This window comes from Choristoneura fumiferana, chromosome 18, assembly GCF_025370935.1.
Source record: "Choristoneura fumiferana chromosome 18, NRCan_CFum_1, whole genome shotgun sequence".
NCBI classification, from domain to species: Eukaryota; Metazoa; Arthropoda; class Insecta; order Lepidoptera; family Tortricidae; genus Choristoneura; species Choristoneura fumiferana.
Genome location: NC_133489.1, coordinates 15,136,832 through 15,153,094, shown reverse-complemented (window position 1 = coordinate 15,153,094; position 16,263 = coordinate 15,136,832). Strand labels below are relative to the sequence as shown.

Sequence of the window (16,263 nt, the reverse complement as noted above, 5' to 3'; positions counted from 1 at the left end):
TAGGAGATTGTACTCTAACTTCGAATTGGATTTGAATCATATTGTTCCTTTCACACTCCTATTCAAAGTATTCAACCTATTCAACGATACAAAACAAAGTTCGATGAGATGAGAAGGACAGTATGATACACAGAGTACATTATTGACATTATTATAACCCCCCAGGATTTGACTTAATTTGACTGATTTGACTATTCATTCTGTTTCAGTTCAGTATATTATATAAAAAGGTACTCTGTGTCTGTCTGATCTGTGGCAAGTGAATTCTGTCGTATCATTCATTAAAAATTTCATTTCATTATTTATTCTTCGAGTCTATTTCAGAAGGGTCGATCGAATTACTACCGTGAGTATAAATTATCAATAGAACTAACGTAAAAATGCATTTCTAATCACATCTTTCTACATCCTTCCTTTCTTTTTTTCCCATTCTTTCCATTTCGTGGCAAAATCTGTCTCGTTTTACGTTTCTTTTTTATTTGCTTGTAAATGTCACGAATAAATGTTTTTCTTTCTTTCTTTAGAAAATTTCTATTGTTTACTTTTCGTCCATAGCACTATGTCTGCGACTGCATTGTTTGGTAACACATCAGCACTCGGAGGGAGCTCCGGAGGCAATAAGCATTTGGTTGAGTTTCGGGCAGGAAGAATGACTCTTAAGGGTCGTATGGTTCACCCTGACAAGAGGAAAGGTCTGTTGTATGTTTACCAAGGTGAAGATTCCCTAATGCACTTCTGTTGGAAAGATCGCACCACTGGCGAAGTCGAAGACGATCTTCTAATATTTCCTGACGATTGTGAATTTGTACGAGTGAACGAATGCACTACAGGCCGAGTGTATGTTTTGAAATTCAAGTCATTTTCCAAGAAATACTTCTTCTGGATGCAGGTATGTCTATTATGTTACTGTTTATGCTATGAATACAATATTCATATGTTGTTTTAAATTTTAAGTTACTTTTTTTCTTAAATTAATAATCAATATATTTCTTCAGTAACAGCAACTATCAATTGAATAGAGATGTATCATTATAGTTTTTGAACATTATGATGTTTTCAGGAGTCTAAAACTGATAAGGATGATGAGCTTTGCCGTCGCATCAACGAGGCACTGAACAACCCGCCGACGTCGGGCGGGCGCGGCGGCGGTAGCGGCGGCGCGCAGGACGGTGAACTGCAGAACCTGCTCAATAACATGTCGCAGCAACAGCTCATGCAACTGTTTGGAGGTGTCGGCCAGATTGGAGGACTGTCTTCCCTTCTTGGAACTATGGGGTATAATTATGACAGTCAAATATTTTATAAAATATTCGAAATATTCAACTTTAAAGTGCAAATATTCATTAAAATCGAGTTTCCCCTCCCCTCTAAAATCTAAACCGGTCGGTGTAAAAATTTGAAAAATTCAAGATGGTAGTAAGTATATCAAACTCAAGGAAAACTATAACAACTAAGTTTGTTTATTAGTAGTTTAAGAGTAAGTAGCAGCCTAAGGTATAAAATATACCTAAACTTGGAAGATTCCGTATAAAATACAAAATCCTTAGAAAAATATCATTTACTTTTTTCGTAATGGCTACGGAACCCTATTTTAGGCGTGTCCGACACGCTCTTGGCCGGTTTTTTTTGAGGCGCGGGCAATGGTTTCAGAAGCAAACAGCCAGAACCAAAGAGAATGACAATTCAAATTGTTTTTTATCTGAAATACTTGTACTAGTGCTCACATTTCGGCGATATTTTTAGAAGCTTTTCTTTAGCTTGCTCTATTTGTTTATTTATTTATTTATTGTTTGTTTGGGTCAAATCTTGGAAGCTAAGTTTGACCCACTTGCAGAGGTCCGATAGACTTGAAATTTGGCATACTTATGTAAATTTGGTGACAATACAATAATCTGGTAGTGACATTTTGGTGGTCCTGCCAGGATCGTCTCTGCAGGAGGGAACTCCTCAATAGTTAACAGTACCGACTCGAAATTTCGAACAGATATGTAGTTTAGATGACAATGCAAGTACAGTCAACAAAGAGTACATTCGGCAAAAAAAGCTAGTATTAAAAATGAAATTTTTAACAAAAAATTATTACAACAAAAAGCATTATATTTATTTGCAGTGTAATGTAACTATGTTTGTTCGGGTGGAATCTTTAAACTCAAATTTGAAGTAGATATCTTCAACCAATTGAGTTGAAATTTTACACATATGTATAAATTCGATGACAATGCAATATTATTATAACATGGAGTTGATCGGATGATGATTGATGAAGCTAGCAAATGACCATAGGAACTCTGTGATAAAGGATGCAACTGCATCGAGTTTGGACTCATTTGATTTGTCTTAACGAGTACTTTGGTAAACAGGGACATGAAGTACAGTCAGCAAAAAAAACTTTTATTAGAAGAATTTTAAGAAAAAACTTTTACTGAACTGTTTACGGAACCCTTCATCTACGAGTCCGACTCGCACATGACCAATTTTTATTTTGTCATCAGAAGTGGTAGCAATAGATATTAGTTAAGTTGGTGTGTGTTTGAATTCATGGGTTCATGTGGAATTTACAAAACTATTGAAAGTAAAATTCTTTACAGTAGTGGACTAACAGTCCACTAAATCGATATTCGAACCAAAGAAATATTAAGTACTTAGGTTTAGTATACTTTAAGATCTACAATAATTGCACAAATGAACATGATCGCAATAAATGAATATGATTACAAAAATTCAGTTTAATCAACAATTACTTTTTTAACTAGTTTCGCACGCGTAAATCATTAGATACAGCAGTTGAATTGAAATTCCGAGATTTTATTAAGTTCTTGTGGGAATTCCCTAAAATTACATCATGGTTTTCATTGACGTTTTATTATACTTAACAACCATGCCAAATTTCATGACTCTAAGCCTAGTGGTTGTTATTTCGATATTTTATCCCTATCCCGTGGGAATATTGGGATAAAAAGTAGCCTGTATGTTATTCCAGATGTCCAGCTGTCTACATACCAAATTTCATGACTAAGCCGAGTGGTTGTTATTTCAAGATTTTATCCCTATCCTGTGGGAATATCGGGATAAAAAGTCGCCTCTGTGTTATTCCAGATGTCCAGCTATATACGTACCAAATTTCATGACTTTAAGCCCAGCGGTCATTATTTCGAGATTTTATCCCTATCCTGTACGAATATTGAGATAAAAAGTAGCCTATGGGTTATTCCAGAAGTCCAGCTATCTACATACCAAATTTCATGCATGGGCCTCTGCCCAGTGGTTGTTATTTCAAGATATATCCCTATCCAGTTGGAATATTGGGATAAAAAGTAGCTTACGTGTTATTCCAGATGTCCAGCTATCTACATACCAAATTTCATGACTCTGAGCCCAGTGGTTATTATTTCGAGATTTTATCCCTATCCCGTGAGAACATCGGGATAAAAAGTAGCCTATGTGTTATTCCAGACGTTCAGCTATCTACATACCAAATTTCATGACTCTCCAGAGGTTGTTATTTCAAGATTTTATCCCTATCCCGTGGGAATATCGGAATAAAAAGTATTCTTTGTTTCAATCCAGGTTATAAACTAACTTTTTGCCAAATTTCATCCAAATCCGTCCAGCCGTTTCAGCGTGAAAAAGTAACAAACATACTCACCCACTCACTCACAAACTTTCACATTTATAATATTAAGTAGGATGAGCTTAATTAAATCTAAAAATTGCCATGAGATTCTCACCGAAGGAAAACTGAGAAATCTTTCATACAGCTGCAACACAACTTAATGGTATGTATGAATTTCCCAATCTGCATGGATATAAGACGTTTGTAGGCTGAAGATGATGTTGTTGACAGCAATAACAGCAGTGGCACGGCGGGGTCGCGCACGTCGGGAGGGAGCGGGGGTAGCTCCCGCGGCGGCAGCGCACCGCGCGCTGAGCCCGCGTCGCGCGCGCCCGCCCGCCCGCGCGACGCGCCCGCCACCCCGCCCCCGCCGCCGCCGCCGCCGCCGCCACCGCTCCCGCCCCCGCTCCCGCCACGCCGCCCAACACTGCCAGCGCAGCACAGCCACGCAGTGAGTCATCTCAACAATACAATTTTTATTAACTAACTTAAATATTACGATTTTGAATATAAGGTTTCTCAATACATATGTCTTTTTGCTCGGTATGCCTTACGGCAAAGCCACTTCCAACTCTGCCAGCTGCCTGCACTATCCACCGCTTTCTATTGGCTGGCACTTTTATCCAAAGGGGACCCAAGGTCTTTTTCAGTTTGTCCTTCCGGCTTCTGACTTTGCGACTAATTGCGACCTTGGCTCCTAAACCCTTGGGTCCCAGACAACCATCTGTTTACACCATTTTTCATTCTTGCAGCGGAGCAAATGCTCAATCCATCTCCATTTTAGTTTTTTTTTTTTACATTACTTTAGTTAACTAGGCTTCGCAAGGTGTTCTATTTTTTTTTATTTAAACTAATCTTATCCTGACAATTACAAACAACAACAAAATAATTAAGCAAACAAAACCGTCTCGGCATTCTCCACTTTTGCGCTTACATTTAGTCATCCATCTTTTTTTATACACTGAGTTTTTTTATTTATTTCCGTTAACTTCGGCAGACGGCTCAGTTCATTGATATGAACTACCTGATAATTAACTTTTTGTTCAAATTTAAAAATATAAAATTTAAAAAGTTTGCTGCTGTACTGCTAATAATTAATTATATTAAGGGACTGTTTCACCATCCATTGATTAGTGTTAACTGGCGGTTAGGTGTGATGCCGTTTCTATTTGTTTTATTCGAATAGACGGAGACGGCATCACATTTAACCGTCAGTTAGCACTAATCAATGGATAGTGAAACAGTCCCTTAATATAATTAATAAACACCCCCTAACAAACAGCCCCTAACTCTTGATTACCTTTTAAACAGTAAGAGTTAGGCCACTAGTGTCTTAGAAAAATTAACTTCATTCGAGCTGTAGATTGTCCCCTTAAAGTTAACGGAAATCAAAAATAACACGGTGTATAGATAGAAACCGTTAAATAATAAATTTTAAATTGCAGGTGGACAAATAGTGTTGTCCGATTTGCAACGTTACTTTTCTGGTGTGGGCGCGGCGGCCGGCGGGACCGCTGCGGGCGCGCGCGTGGAGCTGGCGGCGGCGCTGGCGGAGCCCGAGGTGGTGGCGGCGGCCACCGCGCCCGCCGCGGCGCAGCGCCTCGCGCCGCACCTGCCGCCCGCGCCGGCGCAGGACGATGTAAGGACCACCCTGCTCTCACCGCAGTTTGCTCAGGTGAAACCCCAAGTACCGTCCCCGAGGTGGCGCGAGGGCTTGCACTATGCGCTCGACTGCTAAATTTAACAATCAAATTGCCGCTTTCATCGCATGTCGTTTTGTTCTGTTTTCCGGAATGTTCTTTTGTTTGAGATTTACTAATTTCAATTAATTTATGTTCTTACGTGATCTTATGGGGCCGTCTATTCTTATATTTACCCTATTTTATCGTACCTATTGAGAGGACAATATTTCCGAAAACTGTATGGTCAATGTTTTGTCTCGCAGTTAAATGTTATCTCTTAGCTTTACTTTTTAATTCAAACCTACATAATATATAATGCTAATAATTGAAGACATCAAAATTCTAAAGCACCTCTGATTTTTATAAGGTAAGTATTTAGAAGTTTTTTTTCTTGTCTGTTATTATTTTTTAGATTTTAATTCGGTATAATACTTTCTGTGGGGATGGAATGAAATAATCAAAGCTATGTATGACTAATAATTCTAACACTCCGCGTCTGTCTCTCTGCGGAGCACAGGTCATCTTTCGTAATGAGAGTGACTGGGCTTTTAAGCTAGAAACACACAAACGCGCGCCGGAGGCAGAGCCGGTTGAAATATTCGAGCAAACGTGAAAGAGGGCACGCAGAATATGCCGCGCCACGCTTATTTCCCGCGTGGTATTCTGTGTGGCCTCTTTCATGTTAGCTCGAATATTACAACCAGTACCGCCTCCGCCCGCCACCGCTCTCTTTGTGTTTCAAACTTGAATCTTAATGCCTCCGTTATCCTGAAAAATATCACACTTTCTAACTGTAATATAAAATGTAAAGCCCGACACTTGTGTAGATATAGTGGTTTGGTATTAGGTCTCCCATCATAGGTCTGTGGTCTCAGTGCAAGAACTTTGTCGCCTTATCATATCTTATGTGTGTCTTCTGTGTAAGTGAATAAATGTCTTCTTTCTTTCTTTCTTCTTCTTTCTTTATCAGATTACTCATCTATAATACTTTTCGGATAGCTTGGGTCCAAATAAATACTTTTATATTCAAGACGGTTTCTGTAGATTACTTTTTGGATTATTCAAATCGGACATTCCATTTAGACTGGTGGCGGCACTGATGTATTAAACTGTAGATACACATTGCCAAACAAAATCCCCATCAAAGAATGTCCGAACTATTTATTTGTTTGTGTAACAAATAAAATCATCACCCACACAAATTAATTAAAAGAATACGTGACGAAATTTGAACCTAGTCTTTACTAAGTTACAGTTGAATTTCGCTAGCGGCCATATTCCACAATTAATAAAAATATTTACGTGTGCGTAGAAACACTGATCCCACCACACAAACAAATAGAAAGAATACGTGACGAAATTTGAACCTAGTCTTTACTCTATTACAGTTGAATTTCGCTAGCGGCAAAACTCCACAACGCTTGACACTTGACAGCTAACTCCACAATTTCACATACGCATGCTCGAATATGAATGTAAGCCTTATCAGAAAAGGCAGAGGGATTAATTTCACTTGCTACATTGAAGGCGACGTTGCAAGATTGCTTGGATGAGTTTGACGTTTCTTAAGACGGACGAATTCAGGTTGTAGAACAAAGAATGCATTCGGACTTTCGGAGAGGACTTTTGTAATAAAAAGTTTTTGTCAATTAAATTAAATAAAAATTAAAAGGTAACTTTTAAGCCAATTTTCTTTAGTCCAAATGTTTACCGTTTTCGAGATAATCTATATACAGCCGGATTAAGACTATTTGATGCCTTAAGCAATGCACGCCTATGCCCCCCCCCCCCTTATCGATATTTTAAATAAGTATTTATTACGACGAAATATTATATTTATGAAATACGATAGAGATTATGGGGAGGCACGAGCGAGCGGATTTTCAAACAGCCTTACCTTTTATGTGCTAACAAAAAAAAAAATGTTGCTGTTTATGGTGCCCCCAAGACGTGATGCCCTAAGCAATCGCTTAATTTGCTTATGGGCTAATCCGGCACTGTCTATATATATAAAATTAAAATAATAAACTGACTAACTGACTGTTGATATATCAACGCACAGCCCAAAACGCTGCACCTAGAGACCTACTTTATGCCCCTGGTTACCGAAGTACTCGTCAAGACGACAAACGAGTCCAAACTCGATGTGGTCGTGTCGTTTATCACAGAGTTCCTATGGTCACCCGCTAGCTTTATCATCAGATCAACTCCATGTTATAATAATACTAGATGAAAACCCGGCTTCGCTCGGGTAATATGTAGACTCATAACATGTTTGAAAAATTTTTTTTGCCAGTGTAAAGACTGTCGTACTTATCGAAAAATCTGACGTATACTCCCATGCTTAATATTATCACAAACGTTCTTTCACAGCTAACCTACGTATCGGTTTTATTCTCTAGTAGATTTTTGTCCTAAATCTTATTTGCCCAAATAACTATGATGTCTCTGTCTCATAATCAAAGAAATTAGACCTAAAGGGCCCCATATACGGTACGATTCGTCTGTACGATTGATCTGATGAAAATCGACGAATCGTACCGTGTGTGGGGCCCTTATGAGGTCACAATGGAGAACGAAATGCAAACCTGTGACACCTGTGACACGTGATGACGTGACACTAACGCCACTTTGATGTGATGACTTTGATTGACATGTTTACTTCGCAACGCCATTATATACTTAGTAATTTATTCAAGTTTATATTGAAAATACTCGATAATCCGAATTTTTCGCCTACAAGTTGTCGACTCGGATTGACTATTTTTTTACGCTCTTCAATTTGATGTGCATTTCGTTCGAGTCTACCGTACCCCTTGACGAAATTATTAATATAGAAGATTGCATTGTCATCGGATTTAAGTATACATGCGTGTAAAATTTCAGCTCAATCGGTTGAAGATATCCACTTCAAATTTGAGTTGAAAGATTCCACCCGAGCAAACATAGTCACATTACACTGCAAATAAATATAATGCTTGAATAAGTTTTGGTTAAAAATTTAATTTTTAATACAAGCTTTTTTGCCGAATGTACTTTTTGTTGACTGTACTTGAATTGTCGTCTAAACTACATATCTGTACCAAATTTCAAGTCGGTACTATTAACTATTGAGGAGTTCCCTCCTGCAGAGACGATTCTGACAGAACCACCAAGTTGTCACTACCTGATTATTGTATTGTCACCAAATTTACATAAGTATGCCAAATTTCATGTCGATCAGACCACTGGAAGTGGGTCAAATTTAGCTTCTAAGATTTGACCCAAACAAACAATAAATAAATAAATAAGCAAACAGGGCAAGCTACAGAAAATTTTCTAAAAATATCGCCGAAATGTAAGCACTTGTGCAAGTATTTCGAATAAAAAACAATTTGAATTCTCATCCTCCTTGGTTCTGGCTGTTTGCTTCTAAAACCATTGCCAGCGCACGCCGCGCGCAGCTCAAAAAAAAAAATTGCAGGCTGTCTGTCAGCACAGTTCATTCGCGGGAAATTCGGCGGACTTCGTATGTTGTGTAATTAAATAATAAGAAGCTCGACTAGTGTGAATAAATTGTAAACTATATTATAAACCTTGTAAACAGTTTAAAATACTTAGTATGATTTTTTTTTAGTGTAAAAAACAATAGGTAAACTTAGTGATTCATACGGTGTAGATTTGGCGAGCGCTTTATCAAAGTTGGCCTCATTGAGGTTTGTGGTTCATAAATTGCTTTATTAATTTTGCACAAAAATGAATAAACCACACAGTCAGACAGTCAGTACATTATATTATCGAAGCTTTATAAAACATAATTAAAATCGCAAACTTCAAGGTAAATATTCAAACGACATAGCTACCCGTTGCTAGGCGACTCGGTAAATAAAATAGAGTGACGGCAACTCCACTACACTTTTGTTCCATGTTCTGTTGTTTATCTGTTTCGTTTTACTGATATGCTTTCCTGTGCGTGTGACAAAGACAAGGCATTTGTCAATGTTGTGGAATTCTGGCAACGTTTATCTTTTAATAAGCAATTTAGAAATGGCTTTAAAATTAATTTAAATCAATATTTTTCTCTGATTATTAGAATTTAATAGAAAAAACAACAAATACTCGCTGAAAGTATGATATTCCATCAGATTTGTTCCGTTTTCGCGAGTGATTTTTGCACTTTTTAAGACGCACGTGGGCATCGTTACGCTTGCACTGACAACAACGTACTGAGAAAAAAGAAGGCCACATTTACCAAAGTGGCGCTCATTTGGCTCGGATATATTCGGACGCGCGACTGTGGATCTACAGTTTAATACATCAGTGGGTGGCGGTCCAAAAACGATATCAAGAATAAGTTAAATGTAGGTATATGAAACAGAAGCGACATTTCATTTAGAGCATTTTATTACGTAGTATCTTCAGGCACTCAATGAAATTTCAGCTGCTTGCATCGAAAAATTATTTGATGTTCCCTTTTGAAGTTTACTGTGACAAGGCACTAAAGTACGTTTTGGCCATAATTATTCTGTCGTGAAAACATTTCAATTAGAGAAAATTGAGTCAATCGCATTTTTTACATTTTGGCCATAGAATATTCTGACCTAAAAACTTCAAGACAAAATTATACTTCGTCCATAATGAATTCTGTCGAGTAAAGCACATTTAGTCAATAGCATTTTGTACATTTTGGCCCCAGAATATTCTGTACTTCCTGGCACAGAGACATCTGGATCATAGTGAAAGCTGCCTTGGAAACATTTTGAATAAACGCGCATTTTGGCCATAGCATATTTTGCTCCTAAAATATTCTGAGAAATTGACCTGGTGGCACTAACATTTTGTACTATTTGACAGTGTCACATTTCAAAATTCTATGCATTTGGGCATTTGTACCAAGATGATCTGTCACCAAATAATTTTGGTCTGTCAATAGCAATGCTTATTGGATGACGTAAAATGTCACAACACAATGACAAGGTTTGTGGTGGCCTAGGACTCAAATTGGTTGACTGTACACACAAATCATGCAACTGGATTTTTCCCCACTTGCTATGGGTCGACCTTGTACATGTATAGATGATAATGCAGGTAGCTATGGAAATATGATATCTTAAACCTCATGAATCCCATTTCCACTAGCATCCCATCACGAGAGTAGACCTGTGCCCCTAAGGGCCTAAAGTTTAGGCAAAGGCCAGATTCATTCTATTGTGTGGTAAATTCCATGTGAGGCATTGAAAAGTCCATGCTTGTCATATTAAACGCTATCTGTCTTTTACTTGAGTCGTGAGTCTTTAGACTGCCTTGTGAATATAGTTTTATGTATGCATGTATGTATCCATCTGTATAAGTTTGTATGTAATGTATACATATCTCATATATTATGTGTATTTTATGTCCTAGTGCTCCTGTATGTGGATAATTGCACCACCTGTTTAAATCTGTTTCTTTCAGTTTTCAAAGGCCTGGAAGAGACCGCTCAGTAGCGACAAGGCCGCCCGTTGCTTACCATGTCAATTTTCCTTACTAGTCACAGAACAAATAATAAGAGGAATAGAAATATGTCAAAAGTACAGTTTAGTATTGAAACTAGTGTCTCGAAAATGCTTACGTGCACTCAAACATACTTTCAAGTCTTATCGATTATTGCTGATAACTTCTATTTCTATGCGAAAGAGTAATAATTTCTCAACCAGTAACATAATTAGAACTTAAAAACAACGGTGTATTGTTAAGTTTATTGTACAGATATATAGATAAAAATTCATACGTCGAGTAGAGTAGGTACCATCAGGCGAGGGGTACCTCAAACTAACTACTAGCACGAGAAATTCAATGTATCTTATAAGGACAGAGATGGAGCCACTTTGCAAAATGTATCGTATTATATTGTATCTCATATGATCATGATGTTTTCACATATTATTGATTTGACTAAGTATGTAAATTTATCTGTTTGTAAATTGCCCCAATAGAAACTTGCTGGCTGTAATTAACAGCATGGTGTTAAATTGAGTCATCTCTATAGGACACAGTGTCCAATTATGCCAATGTTTTTCCACTGTCAGGCCATACAGACTTATATTAAATTATTTTGATATTATTGCAGGCAGCGAACCAGTTCTCCTCGGCGTTGACTTCAGGGCAGATGGGTCCTGTGATGACACAGTTTGGTCTCTCCCCGGATGTGGCTTCTGCCGCCAACACTGGAGACATGCAGGCTTTTTTCAAGGCCCTCGAAAGTGAATCTAGCGCTTCCGACAGCAGCAAAGCGAAAGAAGAAGACAAGAAGGCAGACGAAAAGCCGAAAGAAGACAAGAACGACAAAAAAGATGGCGACGCCGGAATGTCGCTTGATTAATTAAAAAATAATTAGTTAGTAGTTATAACTAACTAATTTAGTATGACCTGAGTTGCATATTGTATTAGAAATATTTTGGTGTTCATTATTATGGCTTTTAAAAAATAAAATTATAACGAAAAAAATGTGTTATTCTTGCGGCAAATAGTTTTTCCCCTCGTGTTCTTTTTAAGGATTGCGACAGCATAATAATGCTATCTTAACTATTAATAATACTAATATTGTCAGTGTCTTTTCATATATACCGATTGCCAGAAAGTTGGCTCCTGGTGATGTATGGGCATTGGCAGCGTGTATGATGGATTCTTTCGTTTCAACTGTACCAGTGTATTTTACCCAGCTATAGTAGTATGTATGGACATTTTACAATCAGGTGCCCGGCACCGATACCAGACAACCAGTACGTGTGAAAAGGCGCTCAGTGTCATAATTTCCTGTACGAACTTTTTGAATACCAATATCATTTTAATGATTTTGTTAGTACGTATGCTATACTATTTCTTTACTACGGTTAGACGCCTTATTTATGACTTAAAATTCTCGGAAAAGATAGGGAACCCGAATTCCTCGCTATCCATCAATGACGTACTTTTATTATTTCGATATCTCGTAAGCTTATCTCGTTATCTTTTGCTTATCTTTACATTGGAGTGAGTGAAGAGAGTTGTTAATACATTTATCTAGAAAATAATGCACGTATTACCATTTTCATTACAAATTAAAATCGAAGAATATATTTTCTTACTATATAATTTTTAACATTTATTAATTTTATCCTACTGAACTGCTTGCAATGGCTGGCATACGTCAAATTAGAAGTACAGAATAAATATGTGGTGTTAAGGAAAAGATGAGTCTAAATAAAATGAGATTTTTGCACTCATTTGTTCAAAAGACTATTGTGTCACGGCAATTAGGAATGAGTCAATATTTTTTTTTACTCAACTTTTTTAACACCACAGAAACAATAGGATAGGTACGTTTTATCCTGTAAAAATAAGTGTTCCAAGGGCGACGATAAATGATTTTTCGCGGACGAAGTTGCGCGGCAACAGCTAGTTCTAGTATATTTTGTAACAGTATATAGGTGTCAGCCTGGCTTCTGGAGCAAGCGTAGCAAAACCCTTCACGTTCCAGACGACTTCCTGGAGCGATTCCGGTGACCCGAGGGGTACCTAGTAACATGTAGTTCGCCAAGCCACAGAACATTTTAGTTCTAGTAAGACGTACGAGTGAGTTGTTGGCCGTTTCTGCTGCCTCCATGCATAATATGCTCTGACACAGAATGTCTCTGACACCTAGATTATGTGTTGTCAAGCAAATCCAGTCAGAACTCGCGACAGCAGGCGAAGTTGGGAACTCCTAAATCCGCGAAGCGGGGTAAACCGGGGTTGATCATCGGGATAGCTTCTCTGGTCTGCCGGCATGGATCTATGTTTGTCCAAAATGATTGGCGCGTTCCTTAATTTTGTGGCGCATTTTACCGCGCAGCCATCCAATGTTACTACTAGTGGGATGGGTTAATGTCTTGTTGATGTCCGAAAACCTTCATTTCCGACCCCCTTTCGAGTCAACGTCGTTGCCTCGTTGTTTGGAATATTATAGAATTGAAATCCGACAAATTTCAATACTAGGTCGGTAAGTTTTGGTCCAATGTTACTAGTACTTAAAACATTAAAGCTTTAATATTCCACAATTAATTAAAAAAATGTTTTTACAAACCTGCAGTAAAAGACATATTCAAAGGCACTCCACAACTGCAAAGGACACTAGGAGCGAACGAGGTAGGAAAACGAGAAAAAAATATCATTAACTTACTTAAGTACTTACAAGGGTCTCTGAGCTAAGCCACGGAGGGACGGACACATTGCGAAGCTACGTTAACCCTTTATTGACAAAAATATAAAAAAAGTTCATGATTCAAACCTCTTCGTTACCTAGAAACATTATATAAAAATTCTACACATTTAAAACAAAAATAGTGATGAGTCATGTTCATTATGGCATGACATTGCCAAATAAAGCTATGTACGCTATACATAAAAACATTTTAAATATTATTTACTTTGCTTGTGAGATAGCCCTGTGTCATTACTAAAGCACCTACCTACTGATAAGTTCAAGATATTGCTATGAATTATACGAATTCGTAAACATTTTAGTGGAAATCGTTGAACGATTATACCTACCTACAACCTATGTATACCTAAGTGATAATATTTCAACAGACATCGCCTTACGGCTTGTGGTCCGTTTGTTTCAAATTATGATTCGCGGAAAATAAGGCAAAGAGATGAAGACATGCTTCAATACGCTGATAGTGTATTTATTTATTATAAATGTATAAGCACTATCTTTGGTTCAAGAAGACATTATTTTTTTTGTTATATTCATTCTCACCTCAAAGTCACATTGTAGGTAAGTGACAGTTCTTTTCAGGGTTCCGTACCCAAAGGGTCCAAACGGAGCCCTATGCTGCTGTAACTGCCTATCCGTGGGTCCGTCCGTCATTTGTTACATTAGATCTTACATTACAGCCACCCCAAGCATTACAAATTGTCAAAATCTATATAGGTACCTAATATAATGTTTTTTAGGGGGGGCTCCCATAGGTATAGCTAAAGGAGGGCGCGAAAAAGAATTAACTTAACCCAACGAGTGGGGTATCGATATTCAGAGCCTGTTCAGCAGGTACATACTGTATTTTATGTTTTGAAAAATATTGGAAAAACAAAGAATGAGAAGCCACAAAAGTCAGCTTTTATTAAACTTCCCATTGACCAATTAACTTGAAATTAGCTGATTGATAACGTTTATTCCTACATATATTTTTCTAACAAATACTAATTATAATGACAAATCATTTCTTTGAAATTTCATCAGTTTTTTTGAAGTCTGTTTAAATAACCCTACACTTCGTCCATGTTATTTAGGACCAGGGCTCTGCTAATACTGAATATTTAGACATACAGCCGGTTAAAGCGTATATTTTGACATACCTACTTTAAAAAAATGTAACCCTCGCTGCACAAGTCAGACTCGCACTTGTCGGTTTTATTTTCCTTACTGAATTGAATAAATAAAAATAAATATCTTGGCCAATTGACACCAATTAACCTAGTCCCAAACTAAAGCTTGTACTATGCATGGGTACCTACTAGGCAACGGATAAACATACTTATAAAGAATAAATAATACTTAAATACATATTAAACATCCAAGACCTGAGCACAACATTCGTATTATTTATTCAAATATCTGCCCCGACCGGGGATCGAACCCGGGACCTTAAGCTTCATAGCCAGATTTTCTAACCACTTGACTATCCAGTCGTCAATTTATATGGTTTATTTTTATTTTGATGATAGTTATTAATCTGAAAGTAGCTATTGAGTAAGTGTAGTACGGCTACAATACAAGTAGATCCTTGGGCTTTCTTAGTACAAAAACCAAGTAATCAATTATAGTACAATCTGAATAAGCTCTATATCTTATCTCATCTTTAAGCCAGGGTGATGCCGAATACACTTTGACCCTGTACCTACAGGGTCTACAGTCGTATTTCCTGCTCAGACGTTCCGATGCGTTCATAGATGTCATTGACAGTACCTAAAAAGTTGTAATTAGATTTGATTTTAATGAAAATTTGCACAAGTTGAATATTTCGCAAACAGATCACTGAATCGAAAAAATCGTTCTTGACAACCGGCCAATGGTATAAGACCTATCCAACGATACCCCACACCAAGTATAGAGTTAGTTGAGAAAAAAAAAACACCCTCACTTTACGTCTATGGGACGTTACCTACCCCTAAAAAAATTGTTTGTTGACGACCGGATGACTATTTGGTTAGAAAACCTGACAACGAAGCTTGAGGTCCGGGTTCGATTCCCGGCCGGGGCAGGTATTTACAAAATACATAATATTTTATTGGTCTCAATTTTTTTACATTTTATAAAGGTTGGGACCTCCCATTAAGCATAAAATGCTTGTGTCAGGAGAGCCCGCACGGCACTTCCACAACAATACATGTGCATGACCAATTACATGTGCATATTAATTAAATTATCGTTTCATTATACTTATACACTAGATATTTGTATGAATAATATCGTCACTACTTTTAAAAAAGCTCGTTTTTAACTTGTTCTCTTTTAAGATATGGCTTTTCTGTCCTAATTAATAGGACATTTTCGCCAGTGTCAAGGTACTCTATTTGAGAGGGACTTTGTACGGTGATGTAGTTTTTGCAACTTGATAGTAAAATTCCAGAAACCACGTGCAGATAACCTGCGCATTTAAAAAATGCCAGACACGAGAGCAATATAGAATTTTGTGATCACTGTTCACTGTTAAGGTTAATCGCCGCATAAAGCACTATCAAAATTATACTTCAACTAGCCAAAGAAACATAATTAGAAAAATTAGATATTGTCTACATCCGCCATGTTCGAATGCTACAAATCGAATACTCGTTTTAACTTAAAATTTATAATTTTTCTTAGTGAACTTTATACGCATTATTTGAAGGGTCGATTTTGTTGACGTATTGATTTGTGATACAAGATTTTTTCAAAGTAGTTACGATATGACGATAGGTATGCATGTTTGTTCTCGGGTCTTGGAT

General features: G+C 37.4%; 1 protein-coding gene across 1 annotated transcript; it reads left to right on the top strand.

The window, feature by feature from the left end:
- The first annotated feature begins 148 nt into the window (after positions 1 to 148).
- Positions 149 to 11,752, top strand: Rpn13 (regulatory particle non-ATPase 13). Its single transcript, XM_074101102.1, is given in 7 exon segments — positions 149 to 346; positions 556 to 889; positions 1,061 to 1,275; positions 3,845 to 3,969; positions 3,972 to 4,064; positions 5,059 to 5,288; positions 11,384 to 11,752. Coding segments are annotated over 6 exon segments (1,245 nt in total). The 5' UTR covers positions 149 to 346; positions 556 to 559; the 3' UTR covers positions 11,636 to 11,752.
- The last annotated feature ends 4,511 nt before the right edge of the window (positions 11,753 to 16,263 follow it).